Genomic DNA, 19,732 nt, shown 5'->3' on the forward strand with positions numbered 1-19,732 from the left:
TAATCACCGCACCGAGCTCCTTAATCACCGCACACTGCTCCTTAATCACCGCACCCTGCTCCTTAATCACCGCACCGTGCTCCTTAATCACCGCACCGTACTCCTTAATCACCGCACCGTGCTCCTTAATCACCGCACAGTGCTCCTTAATCACCGCACCGAGCTCCTTAATCACCTCACCGAGCTCTTTAATCACCGCACCGTGCTCCTTAATCACCGCACCGAGCTCCTTAATCACCGCACCGTGCTCCTTAATCACCGCACCGTGCTCCTTAATCACTGCACCGTGCTCCTTAATCACCGCACCGTGCTCCTTAATCACCGCACCGAGCTCCTTAATCACCGCACAGTGCTCCTTAATCACCGCACCGAGCTCCTTAATCACCGCACCGTGCTCCTTAATCACCACACCGTGCTCCTTAATCACCGCACCGTGCTCCTTAATCACCGCACCGTGCTCCTTAATCACCGCACCGTGCTCCTTAATCACCGCACCGTGCTCCTTAATAACCGCACCGTGCTCCTTAATCACCGCACCGTGCTCCTTAAGAACCGCACCGTGCTCCTTAATCACCGCACCGTGCTCCTTAATCACCGCACCGTGCTCCTTAATCACCGCACTGAGCTCCTTAATCACCGCACCGTGCTCCTTAATCACCGCACCGAGCTCCTTAATCACCGCACCGAGCTCCTTAATCACCGCACCGTGCTCCTTAATCACCGCACCGAGCTCCTTAATCACCGCACCGAGCTCCTTAATCACCGCACCGAGCTCCTTAATCACCGCACCGAGCTCCTTAATCACCGCACCGAGCTCCTTAATCACCGCACCGAGCTCCTTAATCACCGCACCGTGCTCCTTAATCACCGCACCGAGCTCCTTAATCACCGCACCGTGCTCCTTAATCACCGCACCGTGCTCCTTAATCACCGCACCGAGCTCCTTAATCACCGCACCGAGCTCCTTAATCACCGCACCATGCTCCTTAATCACCGCACCGAGCTCCTTAATCACCGCACCGAGCTCCTTAATCACCGCACCGTGCTCCTTAATCACCGCACCGTGCTCCTTAATCACTGCACCGTGCTCCTTAATCACCGCGCCGAGCTCCTTAATCACCGCACCGTGCTCCTTAATCACCGCACCGTGCTCCTTAATCACCGCACCGTGCTCCTTAATCACCGCACAGTGCTCCTTAATCACCGCACCGAGCTCCTTAATCACCGCACCCTGCTCCTTAATCACCGCACCCTGCTCCTTAATCACCGCACCGTGCTCCTTAATCACCGCACCGTACTCCTTAATCACCGCACCGTGCTCCTTAATCACCGCACAGTGCTCCTTAATCACCGCACCGAGCTCCTTAATCACCTCACCGAGCTCTTTAATCACCGCACCGTGCTCCTTAATCACCGCACCGAGCTCCTTAATCACCGCACCGTGCTCCTTAATCACCGCACCGTGCTCCTTAATCACTGCACCGTGCTCCTTAATCACCGCACCGTGCTCCTTAATCACCGCACCGAGCTCCTTAATCACCGCACAGTGCTCCTTAATCACCGCACCGAGCTCCTTAATCACCGCACCGTGCTCCTTAATCACCGCACCCTGCTCCTTAATCACCGCACCGTGCTCCTTAATCACCGCACCGTACTCCTTAATCACCGCACCGTGCTCCTTAATCACCGCACCCTGCTCCTTAATCACCGCACCGTGCTCCTTAATCACCGCACCGTACTCCTTAATCACCGCACCGTGCTCCTTAATCACCGCACCGAGCTCCTTAATCACCGCACCGTGCTCCTTAATCACCGCACCATGCTCCTTAATCACCGCACCGAGCTCCTTAATCACCGCACCGAGCTCCTTAATCACTGCACCGTGCTGCTTAATCACCGCACCGTGCTCCTTAATCACCGCACCGAGCTCCTTAATCACCGCACCGAGCTCCTTAATCACCGCACCGTGCTCCTTAATCACCGCACCGTGCTCCTTAATCACCGCACCGAGCTCCTTAATCACCGCACCGAGCTCCTTAATCACTGCACCGTGCTCCTTAATCACCGCACCGTGCTCCTTAATCACCGCACCGTGCTCCTTAATCACTGCACCGTGCTCCTTAATCACCGCGCCGAGCTCCTTAATCACCGCACAGTGCTCCTTAATCACCGCACCGAGCTCCTTAATCACCGCACCCTGCTCCTTAATCACCGCACCCTGCTCCTTAATCACCGCACCGTGCTCCTTAATCACCGCACCGTACTCCTTAATCACCGCACCGAGCTCCTTAATCACCGCACCGAGCTCCTTAATCACCTCACCGAGCTCTTTAATCACCGCACAGTGCTCCTTAATCACCGCACCGAGCTCCTTAATCACCGCACCGAGCTCCTTAATCACCGCACCGTGCTCCTTAATCACCGCACCGTGCTCCTTAATCACTGCACCGTGCTCCTTAATCACCGCACAGTGCTCCTTAATCACCGCACCGAGCTCCTTAATCACCGCACCGAGCTCCTTAATCACTGCACAGTGCTCCTTAATCACCGCACCGTGCTCCTTAATCACCGCACCGTGCTCCTTAATGACTGCACCGTGCTCCTTAATCACCGCACCGAGCTCCTTAATCACCGCACAGTGCTCCTTAATCACCGCACAGTGCTCCTTAATCACCGCACCGAGCTCCTTAATCACCGCACCGAGCTCCTTAATCACCGCACCGAGCTCCTTAATCACCGCACCGAGCTCCTTAATCACCGCACCGAGCTCCTTAATCACCGCACAGTGCTCCTTAATCACCGCACCGAGCTCCTTAATCACCGCACCGAGCTCCTTAATCACCGCACCGAGCTCCTTAATCACCGCACCGAGCTCCTTAATCACCGCACCGTGCTCCTTAATCACCGCACCGAGCTCCTTAATCACCGCACCATGCTCCTTAATCACCGCACCGTGCTCCTTAATCACTGCACCGTGCTCCTTAATCACCGCACCGAGCTCCTTAATCACCGCACAGTGCTCCTTAATCACCGCACCGAGCTCCTTAATCACCGCACCCTGCTCCTTAATCACCGCACCCTGCTCCTTAATCACCGCACCGTGCTCCTTAATCACCGCACCGTACTCCTTAATCACCGCACCGTGCTCCTTAATCACCGCACAGTGCTCCTTAATCACCGCACCGAGCTCCTTAATCACCGCACCCTGCTCCTTAATCACCGCACCCTGCTCCTTAATCACCGCACCGTGCTCCTTAATCACCGCACCGTGCTCCTTAATCACCGCACCCTGCTCCTTAATCACCGCACCGTGCTCCTTAATCACCGCACAGTGCTCCTTAATCACCGCACCGAGCTCCTTAATCACCGCACCCTGCTCCTTAATCACCGCACCCTGCTCCTTAATCACCGCACCCTGCTCCTTAATCACCGCACCCTGCTCCTTAATCACCGCACCGTGCTCCTTAATCACCGCACCCTGCTCCTTAATCACCGCACCCAGCTCCTTAATCACCGCACCGTGCTCCTTAATCACCGCACCGAGCTCCTTAATCACCGCACCCTGCTCCTTAATCACCGCACCCTGCTCCTTAATCACCGCACCGAGCTCCTTAATCACCGCACCGTGCTCCTTAATCACCGCACCGAGCTCCTTAATCACCGCACCGTGCTCCTTAATCACCGCACCGTGCTCCTTAATCACCGCACCGTGCTCCTTAATCACCGCACCGAGCTCCTTAATCACCGCACCGAGCTCCTTAATCACCGCACCGAGCTCCTTAATCACCGCACCGTGCTCCTTAATCACCGCACCGAGCTCCTTAATCACCGCACCGAGCTCCTTAATCACCGCACCGTGCTCCTTAATCACCGCACCGTGCTCCTTAATCACCGCACCGTGCTCCTTAATCACCGCCCCGTGCTCCTTAATCACCGCCCCGTGCTCCTTAATCACCGCACCGAGCTCCTTAATCACCGCACCGTGCTCCTTAATCACCGCACCGTGCTCCTTAATCACCGCACCGAGCTCCTTAATCACCGCACCGTGCTCCTTAATCACCGCCCCGTGCTCCTTAATCACCGCACCGAGCTCCTTAATCACCGCACCGTGCTCCTTAATCACCGCACCGTGCTCCTTAATCACCGCACCGAGCTCCTTAATCACCGCACCGTGCTCCTTAATCACCGCACAGTGCTCCTTAATCACCGCACCGTGCTCCTTAATCACCGCACCGAGCTCCTTAATCACCGCACCGTGCTCCTTAATCACCGCACAGTGCTCCTTAATCACCGCACCCTGCTCCTTAATCACCGCACCCTGCTCCTTAATCACCGCACCGAGCTCCTTAATCACCACACCCTGCTCCTTAATCACCGCACCCTGCTCCTTAATCACCGCACCGAGCTCCTTAATCACCGCACCGTGCTCCTTAATCACCGCACCGAGCTCCTTAATCACCGCACCGTGCTCCTTAATCACCGCACCGTGCTCCTTAATCACCGCACCGTGCTCCTTAATCACCGCACCGAGCTCCTTAATCACCGCACCGAGCTCCTTAATCACCGCACCGTGCTCCTTAATCACCGCACCGAGCTCCTTAATCACCGCACCGTGCTCCTTAATCACCGCACAGTGCTCCTTAATCACCGCCCCGTGCTCCTTAATCACCGCACCGAGCTCCTTAATCACCGCACCGTGCTCCTTAATCACCGCACCGTGCTCCTTAATCACCGCACCGAGCTCCTTAATCACCGCACCGTGCTCCTTAATCACCGCACAGTGCTCCTTAATCACCGCACCGTGCTCCTTAATCACCGCACCGAGCTCCTTAATCACCGCACCGTGCTCCTTAATCACCGCACAGTGCTCCTTAATCACCGCACCCTGCTCCTTAATCACCGCACCGTGCTCCTTAATCACCGCACCGAGCTCCTTAATCACCGCACCGTGCTCCTTAATCACCGCACCCTGCTCCTTAATCACCGCACCGTGCTCCTTAATCACCGCACCCTGCTCCTTAATCACCGCACCCTGCTCCTTAATCACCGCACCGTGCTCCTTAATCACCGCACCGAGCTCCTTAATCACCGCACCCTGCTCCTTAATCACCGCACCCTGCTCCTTAATCACCGCACCGAGCTCCTTAATCACCGCACCGTGCTCCTTAATCACCGCACCGAGCTCCTTAATCACCGCACCGTGCTCCTTAATCACCGCACCGTGCTCCTTAATCACCGCACCGTGCTCCTTAATCACCGCACCGAGCTCCTTAATCACCGCACCGAGCTCCTTAATCACCGCACCGTGCTCCTTAATCACCAATCCGTGCTCCTTAATCACCGCACCGAGCTCCTTAATCACCGCACCGTGCTCCTTAATCACCGCACCGTGCTCCTTAATCACCGCACCGTGCTCCTTAATCACCGCACCGTGCTCCTTAATCACCGCACCGTGCTCCTTAATCACCGCACCGAGCTCCTTAATCACCGCACCGTGCTCCTTAATCACCGCACCGTGCTCCTTAATCACCGCACCGTGCTCCTTAATCACCGCACCGTGCTCCTTAATCACCGCACCGAGCTCCTTAATCACCGCACCCTGCTCCTTAATCACCGCACCGTGCTCCTTAATCACCGCACCGTGCTCCTTAATCACCGCACCGTGCTCCTTAATCACCGCACCCTGCTCCTTAATCACCGCACCCTGCTCCTTATTCACCGCACCGTGCTCCTTAATCACCGCACCGTGCTCCTTAATCACCGCACCGAGCTCCTTAATCACCGCACCCTGCTCCTTAATCACCGCACCGTGCTCCTTAATCACCGCACCGTGCTCCTTAATCACCGCACCGTGCTCCTTAATCACCGCACCGAGCTCCTTAATCACCGCACCCTGCTCCTTAATCACCGCACCCTGCTCCTTATTCACCGCACCATGCTCCTTAATCACCGCACCGTGCTCCTTAATCACCGCACCGTGCTCCTTAATCACCGCACAGTGCTCCTTTACCTTCCCCACGTCTTTCTCCAGTTTCCACCGTATGGCAGCCAGGAGCCCCTTTATTGACTTTCAAAGGTCCCCAGACATTACTCTCCATTGTTTCTTGAACTGTTTCTCAAACTCCGTTGCCATGGCACCAACTAGCATTTCAGCCATGATTGGAGTGGACGGGGTCATGGGAGCAGTCGCTGCCATTTTCCCCACCAAGGAGCATTGTGAAGTCACTGAGCCGCCGATGGGCTTGTTTCCCCAAGGCCCTTCTCGGCATCTCTTCAATGTGGGCACTGTAGATTATTCAGTAGATGGGATTGTTTGAAAAAATAATCCTTGAAACCGGTCAAAAAAGACTGAAAACCAAGAGCCTTGTTGGGAGCTGCTTGCTGCTCGACCTGCCTCGACATGCTGCCACTGGAAGTCCTGTAAGAGTCATACCCGGCACAAATGAAGGTGGTTGTGGTGGTTGGAGGTCAATCATCTCAGCTCCAGGACATCACTGCAGGAGTTCCTCAGGGTAGTGTCCTTGGCCCAACCATCTTCAGCTGCTTCATCAATGACCTCCCTTCCGTCATCGGGTCAGAAGTGGGGATGTTTGTGGATCATTGGACAGTCATTTTACAGAATATACTTCACAAGTGATGAGATCAGCGTCAATTTTTGTGTTTATTCGTTCATGGGATGTGCATGTGGCTGGCTGGGCCAGCATTCACTGCCCTTCCCTCATCGTCTTTGGACTGAGTGGCTTGCTTGACCATTTCAGACGGCATTTAAGAGACAACCACATGTACGCCAGACCAGGTAAGGACGGCAGATTTCCTCCTCTAAAGGACATTAGTGAACCAGATGGGATTTTATGACAATCAACAGTGGTTTCATGGTCATCATTAGACTTTTAATTCCAGATTTGTATTATTGGATCCAAATATGAAGCTGGGTCCCCAGAGCATGACCATGGCTCTCTGGATTACTGGTCAGTGTCAATACCACAGTGAGGCCTCCTTCCCGATGGCATCATTATCGTTGCAATGGGGGATGATGGGATCTTTTCGGTGAATTGAAATGGAGCAAATGAGCTACGTCACTCGCAAGAATTTTGTTTTAAATCTCAGTCCCTGAGTGTTGGAGGTTTATGTACATTCAGTGAAAGTTGGCAGGATAGGTTTGAGAAGCCTGATTATGAATAATACTGGAGCAGAGATGATAAAAACAAGGAAGTATTCCAAAGTTTTATAAAAAGCTGTGACAGCATTGTGTCCAATTCGGGCTCCACACTTTAGGGATGATGTCATGGCTTTGGAGAGGACGCGGGGGAAATTTACTCGAAAGTTACGAGCAGAGTGTCGGCTCCTGCTGTCTGTCATCGCCAAGCCAGTGTGTTGTGTAGGGGGTATGTGGTGAGATGAAGGCAATGCAAACTCCTCCAGTTTCAACATTGACACAAACCCAGATGCTGCTGTGAGCTCCACCCTCACATCCCGTCTGAGAACCGTGCGTTACGGAGAGTTCCTCTCACACAATACCATCTGAACCAGAGTGTTCACGATGAACACATCCAGGAGGAAGAGGGTTAAGAACATTCTTGCTTTTTGGGTTTGTACTGAGAGCATAAGCACCTCTACCTGAGCCCAATTCTAGATTCTAGAGCTGGTGACTATGATTGCGGTTTACATAATTCTGCTTTAGCTGAACGACATTCAACTCAAAAATCATTGCCGAGAGTCAGAAATTTTTAAAATTTGGAATGTGGGCTTGGTTGGCTAGCCCAGTATTTATTGCCCAATCCTAATTGCCCCTGAGAAGGTGGTGGTGAGCTTCCTTCTTGAACTGATGCAGTCCATGAGGTGTAGGTACACCCACTGTGCTGTTACGGAGGGAGTTCTAGGATTTTGACCCAGCGACAGTGAAGGAATGGTGATATTCCACATCAGGGTGGTGTGCAAGGTCAGTACAGCCAGTGCGGGGGCTCCCAGGGTGCGCGGGTGGGCAGTGTAACTCTGACAGTCACTTGCTGATTGCTGGAGAGTGTGGTGACACTGGGCGATGCAGGTTGCTGAGACTCTGTATAATTAGACAGGTTGCCAGAGGGATTGCGTCACAACACCGCCATTGTGGAATCGAGGTGGAGGGAGAGTGCTGCACCCATGCTCTGAGCAGACTAGACTGGTGAGGTGGTGGATAAGACACCAGAGCAACTCGTACAGAGCAAGATACAAAAACACACACATCTTTAACAAGGACTGCATCAGGGTTTGTACAGCTAGTTAATAATTTAAGATGTGTCACTCAATGTGACTGCTGCATTTCCAGCATTGCTCTCAGTAATACGCTGTTCCGCCTGGCAATCCCTCAGGAACAGGAGGCGGCAATTCAGTCCTGGCTGTGTTTGGAAATGTTCAGTAAGGTATCACTCTCATTGCCTCTCCCCATCTACACAGACATATTCCGTTTTACTACAGAAAGTCTGGAACTTTCTAAAGCCTAAAGCAGAGTTAAAGATATAACGGTCCTCTCTGCTGGGTCCAATTTTCCCTCCCTCCCGCTCATTGCCTCGCTCCCCCCTACTTGCCCCTTCCACTCTCCCCTCACCCTCCTTCACTTGAGCTACTCTCTTCCTTTTTAAACATTTGTTGACTTTTTGCTACCTGTTTTATATTTCTTGTTATTTTTCTCTCATATTCCTATTTTTACATTTTTAGTCATCATTTGCTGGTTTCTGAAATGTTCCCAAATCCTCTGGCCTACCTTTGCTGCAGCACCGAGATTCACCGTGCTATTCACCGGCATTTTGCTGCAGCACCGAGATTCACCGTGCTATTCACCGGCATTTTGCTGCAGCACCGAGATTCACCGTGCTATTCACCGGCATTTTGCTGCAGCACCGAGATTCACCGTGCTATTCACCGGCATTTTGCTGCAGCACCGAGATTCACCGTGCTATTCACCGGCATTTTGCTGCAGCACCGAGATTCACCCCGCTATTCACCGCCACTTTGCTGCAGCACCGAGATTCACCCCGCTATTCGCCGGCATTTTGCTGCAGCACCGAGATTCACCCCGCTATTCACCAGCATTTTGCTGCAGCACCGAGATTTACCCCGCTATTCACCGGCATTTTGCTGCAGCACCGAGATTCACCCCGCTATTCACCGGCACTTTGCTGCAGCACCGAGATTCACCCCGCTATTCACCGGCATTTTGCTGCAGCACCGAGATTCACCCCGCTATTCACCGGCATTTTGCTGCAGCACCGAGATTCACCCCGCTATTCACCGGCATTTTGCTGCAGCACCGAGATTCACCCCGCTATTCACCGGCACTTTGCTGCAGCACCGAGATTCACCCCGCTATTCACCGGCATTTTGCTGCAGCACCGAGATTCACCCCGCTATTCACCGGCATTTTGCTGCAGCACCGAGATTCACCCCGCTATTCACCGGCACTTTGCTGCAGCACCGAGATTCACCCCGCTATTCACCGGCATTTTGCTGCAGCACCGAGATTCACCCCGCTATTCACCGGCATTTTGCTGCAGCACCGAGATTCACCCCGCTATTCACCGGCATTTTGCTGCAGCACCGAGATTCACCCCGCTATTCACCGGCATTTTGCTGCAGCACCGAGATTCACCCCGCTATTCACCGGCACTTTGCTGCAGCACCGAGATTCACCCCGCTATTCACCGGCATTTTGCTGCAGCACCGAGATTCACCCCGCTATTCACCGGCATTTTGCTGCAGCACCGAGATTCACCCCGCTATTCACCGGCACTTTGCTGCAGCACCGAGATTCACCCCGCTATTCACCGGCATTTTGCTGCAGCACCGAGATTCACCCCGCTATTCACCGGCATTTTGCTGCAGCACCGAGATTCACCCCGCTATTCACCGGCATTTTGCTGCAGCACCGAGATTCACCCCGCTATTCACCGGCATTTTGCTGCAGCACCGAGATTCACCCCGCTATTCACCGCCACTTTGCTGCAGCACCGAGATTCACCCCGCTATTCACCGGCATTTTGCTGCAGCACCGAGATTCACCCCGCTATTCACCGCCACTTTGCTGTTTTTTGGGGTCTTGTGGAGTTTCTCTCCACCGAAGTCAAACTTTAGTGATTTCCAGCACTGACGGACTGAACTTTCCAGCAGGACCGGCTCTTTGCAGATCACCCACCCACCCACCTCCCATCCCCCACCCACCCACCTCCCATCCCCCACCCACCCACCTCCCATCCCCCACCCACCCACCTCCCATCCCCCACCCACCCACCTCCCACCCCCTACTCATCCCAAGTACCATCCACTTGACGATGAGAATATTTCAGTGTTTATCTCTCCACCATTGATAGTTGTGCCTTTATCACACATTCTTTTACAAAAGGGATTTCCTGTTTGACAAATTTATTAGAGTGTTTTGAAGACATAACTAGTAGGGTAGGTGAAGGTGATCCAGTAGATGTGGTATACTTGGACTTTCAAAAGGCACTTGATAAGGGACCACACAAAAAGTTAATACACAAGATAAGGGCTCATGGGGTCGGTGGCGATATATTAGCACGGAGAGAGGATTGGTTAATGGAGCGGAAGTGCAGAGTTGGAATTCTGAAGCAGTGAATCGTGAATTTTCACAGGGATCAGTGCTGGGGCCTCAGCTATTTACAATCCATATTAATGATTACGGTGAAGAGACAGGGAGTAATGCATCAAAGTTTGCTGACGATACAAAACTAGGTGGAAATGTAAGTGGTGAGTGACACAAGGAAGCAGCAAAGAGATGGAGAGAGGTTTAGTGAGGCGGTTACAAGATGGCATTTGGAGTAGGAGTGTAATATTTGAAGTCTGAGGTTAGTGAAAAAGGTGTGAAACGTGTAAATGGTGATGTTTGCAGGAACTCGGATGTGCTTGTATAAGCAATGCAGGAAGTTAGCATATACATGCAACAGCCTGCTGGCCTATATTGCAAGTTGAACCCAAGAATAAAGAAAACGCGCTACAATTGTACAGGGGGTTTTGGTGAGGCCTCATTTAAGAAAGGATAGTCTTGCATTGGAGGCTGTACAGCCCCGGTTCACTGCATTGGTCCCTGGGGTTGAGGGGGTTATTCTGTGATGAGACGTTGAATAACTTGGGCCGAGATTTCTGGAGTTTAGAGAATGAGAGACAATTTCATTGAAACCTGCAAGATTCCGAAGGGTTTTGACAAGATGGATGCTGAGTGATTGTTTCCATTGGTCGGAGAATCTAAAACACGGGAGCAGCCCCAGGATAAGGAGTCAATCATTCCGGACTGAGATGAGGTGACATTCCTTCACTCAAAGGATTGTTAATGTTTGGAATTTTCCGTGCAGTTTTTTTTATTCGTTGGGGATGTGGGAATCACTGGTCCAGCGTCTATTACCCACACCTGATTGTCCTGGAACTGAATGGTTTCCTCGGCCATTCCTGAGGGCATTTAAAAGTCACATTGCTGGGGGTCTGGAGTCACATGTAGGCCAGACCAGGTAAGGACGGCAGATTTCCTTCCTCAAAGGATATTAGTGAACCAGATGGGTTTTTACAACAATCAACAATGTTTTCATGGTCGTCACTGGACTTTAAATTCCAGATTTTATTTTATTGAATTCAAATTTCACGATCTGCAGTGGCAGGAGTCGAACCTGGGCCTCAGGGTCACTAGTCCAGTGGTCATACCGCCGCGCCATTGCCTGCCGCAGTGGGAATACATCGAAGGCTGGGATAGACAGATTTCTGGAGTTTGGGGAATTATGGAATATGAGGAGTGGGTGGGAAAGTGGAGTTAAAACCCAGAATCAGCTATGATCGTATTGAATGACAGAGCTGGCTCGATGGGACGAATGATATCTCCTCCTATTTTTTATGTCCTTGTGTTCGACTGCCTCAGCCTTAACGTCTGGAATCCCCTCCCTAAACCTCTCTGTTCTCAACCCTTGGCAAAGAATTTGGTCTCCCTCTGACAGCACTGTGGGTACCAGAACCACATGGACTGCAACGGTTAAGAAGGAGGCTTACTGCCAAACTCTCCGAGGCAATGGGCAATGGGCAATAAGTGCTGGCCTAGCCAATGGTTTTCATATTCTAGAAAATAATCTCTTGTGCAGTCTGGTGTAAGATTTTCATTGATACTGCTCCGATGAAGCATCATGAAATGTTTACCAGTTAAAGGTGCCATATAAATGTACGGTATTGTTGTGTAAGTGGTTAAAGATGTTTAGTACCTTGGAGCTGCCACAGATTTCAGGTCTGGCAGAGTGAATGAGGTTAAGCGTAGAGAGAAATGAATCCAGTTGTTGTTAATGTGAATCAGATGCTGAATCCTGAAATCCCGGTTAACGGCTTTGTCCTTTTCTCCCCAGAACCCGCTTGTGCCAAAATCGGTGAGTTCTAATATTCTATAATAACAGTGGGTGGCACAGTGGGTGGCACAGTGGGTGGCACAGTGGGTGGCACAGTGGGTGGCACAGTGGGTGGCACAGTGGGTGGCACAGTGGGTGGCACAGTGGGTAGCACAGTGGGTGGCACAGTGGGTGGCACAGTGGGTGGCACAGTGGGTGGCACAGTGGGTGGCACAGTGGGTGGCACAGTGGGTAGCACAGTGGGTGGCACAGTGGGTGGCACAGTGGGTGGCACAGTGGGTAGCGTGATGCCCCTCAGAGCCAGGGACCCTGGTTCAATTCCACTGATGACTGTCGGTGCGGAGTCTGCACGTTCTCCCCGTGTGTGCGTGGGTTTCCTCCGGGTGCTCCGGTTTCCTCCCACAGTCCAAAAATACACAGGTTCGATGGAGTTATGGGGATAGGGTGGGGGAGGGGCTCTTTCAGAGAGACAGTGCAGACTCGATGGGCAGAATGGTCTCCTGCTGCACGGTTAGAATTCTGTGGTTCTATGGTTCCCTGTGAACGGAAAAGGTCTGGATTCTCCGATTCCCAGGCTATGTCCCGATGCCGGTGTGGGAACGGTGGCCTTTTACGACCAGACGTTCAGCGCAAAACGGCCACCGATCCTCCGTTTGGCTGGGGACTGGCAGGAAGGCACCTGGCTCCAGCTCCCGGTACGGCCCAGAGAATTGCCAGGTCCGTGGCTGCGCCATGCAACATGGCGGCGGCTGCCCGCAGATCCGGCCTGCAAGGTAGTGCCACCCCCTTTGGCCTGCTCGCGACCCCAGTCCCTGCCAAAGTCCCTCCTGCCTGCGGATCGGCCCTCCCTCGATTGTGGTGGCGCTGGACTGAATCCGCAGCTGCCACGCCCAGTTCCTGACAAATGATAGCACAGGTGACCGACGCCGTTGGGAACCCGACCGGTCAGGGGCAGAGCATCGGGGGGGAGGCCCTCAGGCAGCGTCCTGAGGTTGTCGATACGGCGCACGGTGTACTCCTAGAGTACGCCGCTGTGGAGGGAGCAGTGCATCGCGAAAGCGGTGCTGCCCCAATTTCGTCAGGAAGGTTGGATTCTCCAGCCAATCGCCGAACGCGATTTTGGCATCGGCGACTGGACATTCCCGCCCATGGTGTATTGGCTTTCATTGCAAGAGGATTTGAGTTCAGAAATAGGGCCTTGGTCAGAGCACACCCAGAGTACCGTCTGCAGGTTTAGTCTCCCGACCTAAGTAAAGATCTCCTTGCCGTAGAGGGAGCGTAGCAGAGGTTCCCTCGGCTGATACTGAGTTTGGTCGGACCTATGAGGAGAGATTGGTTTGTCTGGGGCCAGGATGGGCAGGGCATGGGGTCCGGGCAGAAGGCCGCATAATGTGTGCCCCATGCTGGGGACGCTCCAATCGCCTCCAGGTTCACTGAGTAGGGGGCCTGGCTGACAGCAGCACAATCATCCCGTCCCACCCCCCTACCCCCAGCCCACCCTCGGAAGTAGAGGATCAGAGAGATCTCGGTGTGCAGGTTCACGGATCTCTGAACACAACAGGACAGGTAGATAAGGTGGTTCAGAAGGTCGATGGGACTCTTGCCTTTATTAACTGAGGAATTGGATATCAGGGCAGGGAGGTAATACGGGAGCTGTGCAAAACGCTGGTTAGGCCCCAGCTGGAGTACTGTGCGCAATTCTGGTCATCAAACTATGCAAAGGAACATAGGAATTAGGGTGGGTCGTTACAGTGGCACAGTGGTTAGCACTGCTGCCTCACGGCGCCAAGGACCCGGGTTCGATTTCTGTCCCGGGTCACTGTCCGTGTGGAGTTTGCACATTCTCCCTGTGTCTGCGTGGGTCTCACCCCCACAGCCCAAAGGCGTGCAGGGTAGGTTGGTTGGCCATGCTAAAATTGACACTTAATTGGGGAAAAAAATAATTGGGTACTCTAAAATTATTTTTTAAAAAGAACGGCAGGTAGAAGGAAAGCTCACAGGGTGTGTCACGGTAATATGTTCAAACAATATTCTGATACACACTCATCCCAGCCACACACACATTACACTCCCCACACACACTCATCGCAGCCGCACACACACATTACACTCCACACACACACTCATCCCAGCCAGACACACACATTACACCCCCCACACACATTCATCCCAGCCAGACACACACATTACACTCCCCACACACACTCATCCCAGCCAGACACACACATTACACCCCCCACACACACTCATCCCAGCCAGACACACACTTTACACTCCCCGCACACACTCATCCCAGCCGCACACACACATTACACTCCCCACACACACTCATCCCAGCCGCACACACACATTACACTCCCCACACACACTCCTCCCAGCCGCACACACACTTTACACTCCCCACACACACTCATCCCAGACACACACACACTTTACACTCCCCGCACACACTCATCCCAGCCGCACACACACATTACACTCCCTACACACACTCATCCCAGACACACACACACATTACACTCCCCACACACACTCATCCCAGCCGCACACACACTTTACACTCCCCACACACACTCATCCCAGACACACACACACATTACACTCCCCGTGCACACTCATTCCAGCCGCACACACACATTACACTCCCCACACACACTCATCCCAGACACACACACACATTACACTCCCCACACACACTCATCCCAGCCGCACACACACTTTACACTCCCCACACACACTCATCCCAGACACACACACACATTACACTCCCCGCGCACACTCATTCCAGCCGCACACACACATTACACTCCCCACACACACTCATCCCAGCCGCACACACACATTACACTCCCCACACACACTCATCCCAGCCGCACACACACATTACACTCCCCGCGCACACTCATTCCAGCCGCACACACACATTACACTCCCCACACACACTCATCCCAGCCGCACACACACATTACACTCCCCACACACACTCATCCCAGCCGCACACACACATTACACTCCCCACACACACTCAGCCCAGCCACGCACACACATTACACTCCCCACACACACTCATCCCAGCCGCACACACACATTACACTCCCCACACACACTCATCCCAGCCGCACACACACATTACACTCCCCACACACACTCATCCCAGCCGCACACACACATTACACTCCCCACACACACTCATCCCAGCCGCACACACACATTACACTCCCCACACACACTCATCCCAGCCGCACACACACATTACACTCCCCACACACACTCATCCCAGCCACACACACACATTACACTCACCACACACACTCATCCCAGCCGCACACACACATTACACTCCCCACACACACTCATCCCAGCCGCACACACACATTACACTCCCCGCACACACTCATCCCAGCCACACACACACATTACACTCCCCACACACACTCATACCAGCCTCACACACACATTACACTCCCCACACACACTCACCCCAGCCGCACACACACATTACACTCCCCACACACACTCATCCCAGCCGCACACACACATTACACTCCCCACACACACTCATCCCAGCCGCGCACACATTTCACTCCCAGCACACACTCACCCCAGCCGCACACACACATTACACTCCCCATACACACTCATCCCAGCCGCACACACGCATTACACTCCCCACACACACTCATCCCAGCCGCACACACACATTACACTCCCCATACACACTCATCCCAGCTGCACACACACATTACACTCCCCACACACACTCATCCCAGCTGCACACACACATTACACTCCCCACACACACTCATCCCAGCTGCACACACACATTACACTCCCCACACACACTCATCCCAGCTGCACACACACATTACACTCCCCACACACACTCATCCCAGCTGCACACACACATTACACTCCCCACACACACTCATCCCAGCCGCACACACACATTACACTCCCCACACACACTCATCCCAGCTGCACACACATTACACTCCCCACACACACTCATCCCAGCTGCACACACACATTACACTCCCCACACACACTCATCCCAGCCGCACACACACATTACACTCCCCATACACACTCATCCCAGCTGCACACACACATTACACTCCCCACACACACTCATCCCAGCCGCACACACACATTACACTCCCCACACACACTCATCCCAGCTGCACACACATTACACTCCCCACACACACTCATCCCAGCCGCACAAACACATTACACTCCCCACACACACTCATCCCAGCCGTGCACACACATTACACTCCCCACACACACTCATCCCAGCTGCACACACACATTACACTCCCCACACACACTCATCCCAGCCGCACACACACATTACACTCCCCACACACACTCATCCCAGACACACACACACATTACACTCCCCACACACACTCATCCCAGTCGTACACACACATTACACTCCCCACACACACTCATCCCAGCCACACACACATTTCACTCCCCACACACACTCATCCCAGCCGCACACACACATTACACTCCCCACACACACTCATCCCAGCCGCACACACACTGCACTCCCCACACACACTCATCCCAGCCGCACACACATTACACTCCCCGCACACACTCACCCCAGCCGCACACACATTACACTCCTCACACACACTCACCCCAGCCGCACACACATTACACTCCCCGCACACACTCACCCCAGCCGCACACACACTGCACTCCCCACACACACTCATCCCAGCCGCACACACATTACACTCCCCGCACACACTCATTCCAGCCGCACACACACACTGCACTCCCCACACACTCATCCCAGCCGCACACACATTACACTCCCCACACACACTCATCCCAGCTGCACACACACATTACACTCCCCACACACTCATCCCAGCCGCACACACATTACACTCCCCACACACACTCATCCCAGCTGCACACACACATTACACTCCCCACGCACACTCATCCCAGCCGCACACACACATTACACTCCCCACACACACTCATCCCAGCTGCACACACACATTACACTCCCCACGCACACTCATCCCAGCCGCACACACACATTACACTCCCCACACACACTCATCGCAGCCACACACACACATTACACTCCCCACACACACTCATCCCAGCCGCACACACATTACACTCCCCACACACACTCATCCCAGCCGCACACACACATTACACTCCCCACACACACTCATCGCAGCCGCGCACACACATTACACTCCCCACACGCACTCATCCCAGCCGCGCACACACATTACACTCCCTACACACACTCAACCCAGCCGCACACACACATTACACTCCCCGCGCACACTCATTCCAGCCGCACACACACATTACACTCCCCGCGCACACTCATTCCAGCCGCACACACACATTACACTCCCCACGCACACTCATTCCAGCAGCACACACACATTACACTCCCCACACACACACTCATCCCAGCCACACACACACATTACACTCCCCACACACACACTCATCCCAGCCGCACACACACATTACACTCCCCACACACACTCATCCCAGCCGCACACACACATTACACTCCCCACGCACACTCATTTCAGCCGCACACACACATTACACTCCCCGTGCACACTCATCGCAGCCAACAAGATGGCACTGGTTGTGCTGGAGTGCGCCCACACAGCTGATGGGCCGGCTGTGGCCAGAGGGCACCCAGGGGGCTGCCCTGGGGGCAAACATCTCCGACCCGTGGCCCTGAGTTCACAGTCAGCAGTTAGCGGTGTGCGCAGCTGCATGTCTGCCTTGCCGGCTGCGGCAATGGCGTTCCGTGCCCGTCAACCCCACCCCCACAGCCCACCTCCCGGCAGCTTCCGCTACTCCCCCCGGCCCTGGCAGAAGCCCCCCGGCCCGCGGCACGACTGCCAGGAAACTATGGTGATGTTGGACACTTTCCGTCCCCCCCTCTCTCCCTCAGCAGCCGCCGCGTCGCTTTCACCACTTTTAAAAACAGAAGTGAACCGCCGTCGGGAACTCAGCCAATCGGAGGCGGCGCATCGCGGAGGCCCCGGAGAATACCCGGTTGATCACGTTAATGACACGCAAACAGTGTTTACTCTACCTGCGTTCCAGAACGCATTGACACCACTGTCAAGCTGACAGAGAATTGCGATTTGGCGTCAAATCAGCCACCCGCCCCAATTTTGGCGTCAGCCAATGCAGAATCCCGCCCCATGTGTCCATTCCTGGAAGGAGAACAGCTGTGACCTGTGTTTAAACTCCTCCGATCCTTTAGCTGCAAGCCATTCATTCCTTTCTCCTCGTGGGCTGCGTTTGACAGCTTCTACAAAACAGCTGTGAGCCTTGCTTCATTCCTCTTCGCTCCAAGTGCTGTTACCACAATGTTTACAAACATCAACCACATCAAAGGGACTTAAGTGTTGTCAATTTCCAGCTAAGCACTCAAAATCATTCAAGTATGAAGAGTGCACTTAACTCTCTTTGATGTGGGGTGCCCCCACGGTGGCCTGGTTCGCGATCGGGGCCCACCGATTCGCGGGCAGGCCTGTGCCGTGGGGGCACTCTTTCCCTTCCGCCTTCGCCACGGTCTCCACCATGGCGTAGGCGGAAGAGACTCCCTCCACTGCGCATGCGTGGGAAACTGTCAGCGGCCGCTAACGTTCCCGCGCATTGGCGCCGCCCGGAGATGTCATTTCCGCGCCAGCTGGCGGGGCACCAAAGGCCTTTTCCGCCAGCTGGCGGGGCGGAAATTAGTCCGGCGCGGGCCTAGCCCCTTAAGGTTGGGGCTTGGCCCCCCAGATGCGGAGCATTCCGCACCTTTGGGGCGGCGCGATGCCCGACTGATTTGCGCCATTTTGGGCGCCAGTCGGCGGACATCGCGCCGATACCAGAGAATTTCGCCCCGATTTGCCAACCGATCAGGATCCGCGTTGCTGGTGTGGGTGGAAACGGTGTGGAACTCACCCAAAAAGCTGGCGGTAACACCCCACCAAACCCCCCCAAAATGATACCTCAGAATAATTTGGTTAAATCGCGCCCGGGGATAGAGATAGAGAGAAAAACAGACAGAGAGATAGAGAAAGAAAGGTAAAAGAGAGACAAAGAGAAAGGTAGAGAGAGAGAGATAGATGGAGAGACCGAGAGAGGCACAGCGAAAGAGAGACAAACTCAGCGAGAGACATTTTTTCCACAATAGTTAAAGTCTGACTTCCAGGGCCGGAAGTAAAAGGGGAAGCCACAGTGAGCCCACTCTGAGGGTGGTCATTCCTACCCTGCTCCCCTCCATGGATCACAAAGTGTCCATAGAATTCCAACCAGTCAGAAACACGGCGGGATTCGCCCTACCCGGCGGGGGT

At 53.9% G+C, this 19,732-nt stretch overlaps 2 protein-coding genes across 2 annotated transcripts in view; one reads left to right on the forward strand and one right to left on the reverse strand.

The window, feature by feature from the left end:
* LOC140398089 (T-cell surface glycoprotein CD3 delta chain-like) overlaps positions 1-19,732 on the reverse strand; it is a 313,504-nt gene that overhangs the window by 188,613 nt on the left and 105,159 nt on the right. The window lies entirely within an intron of this gene.
* Positions 12,268-19,732, forward strand: part of LOC140397939 (T-cell surface glycoprotein CD3 gamma chain-like) — a 34,750-nt gene continuing 27,285 nt past the window's right edge. Inside the window, exon 1 of the mRNA XM_072486196.1 lies at positions 12,268-12,389. Within this exon, the coding sequence (XP_072342297.1) occupies positions 12,290-12,389 (100 nt within the window). The 5' untranslated portion in view covers positions 12,268-12,289. The remainder of the gene's footprint in view (positions 12,390-19,732) is intronic.

The sequence above is a fragment of the Scyliorhinus torazame genome, chromosome 21 (genome assembly GCF_047496885.1).
Source record: "Scyliorhinus torazame isolate Kashiwa2021f chromosome 21, sScyTor2.1, whole genome shotgun sequence".
NCBI lineage: Eukaryota > Metazoa > Chordata > Chondrichthyes > Carcharhiniformes > Scyliorhinidae > Scyliorhinus > Scyliorhinus torazame.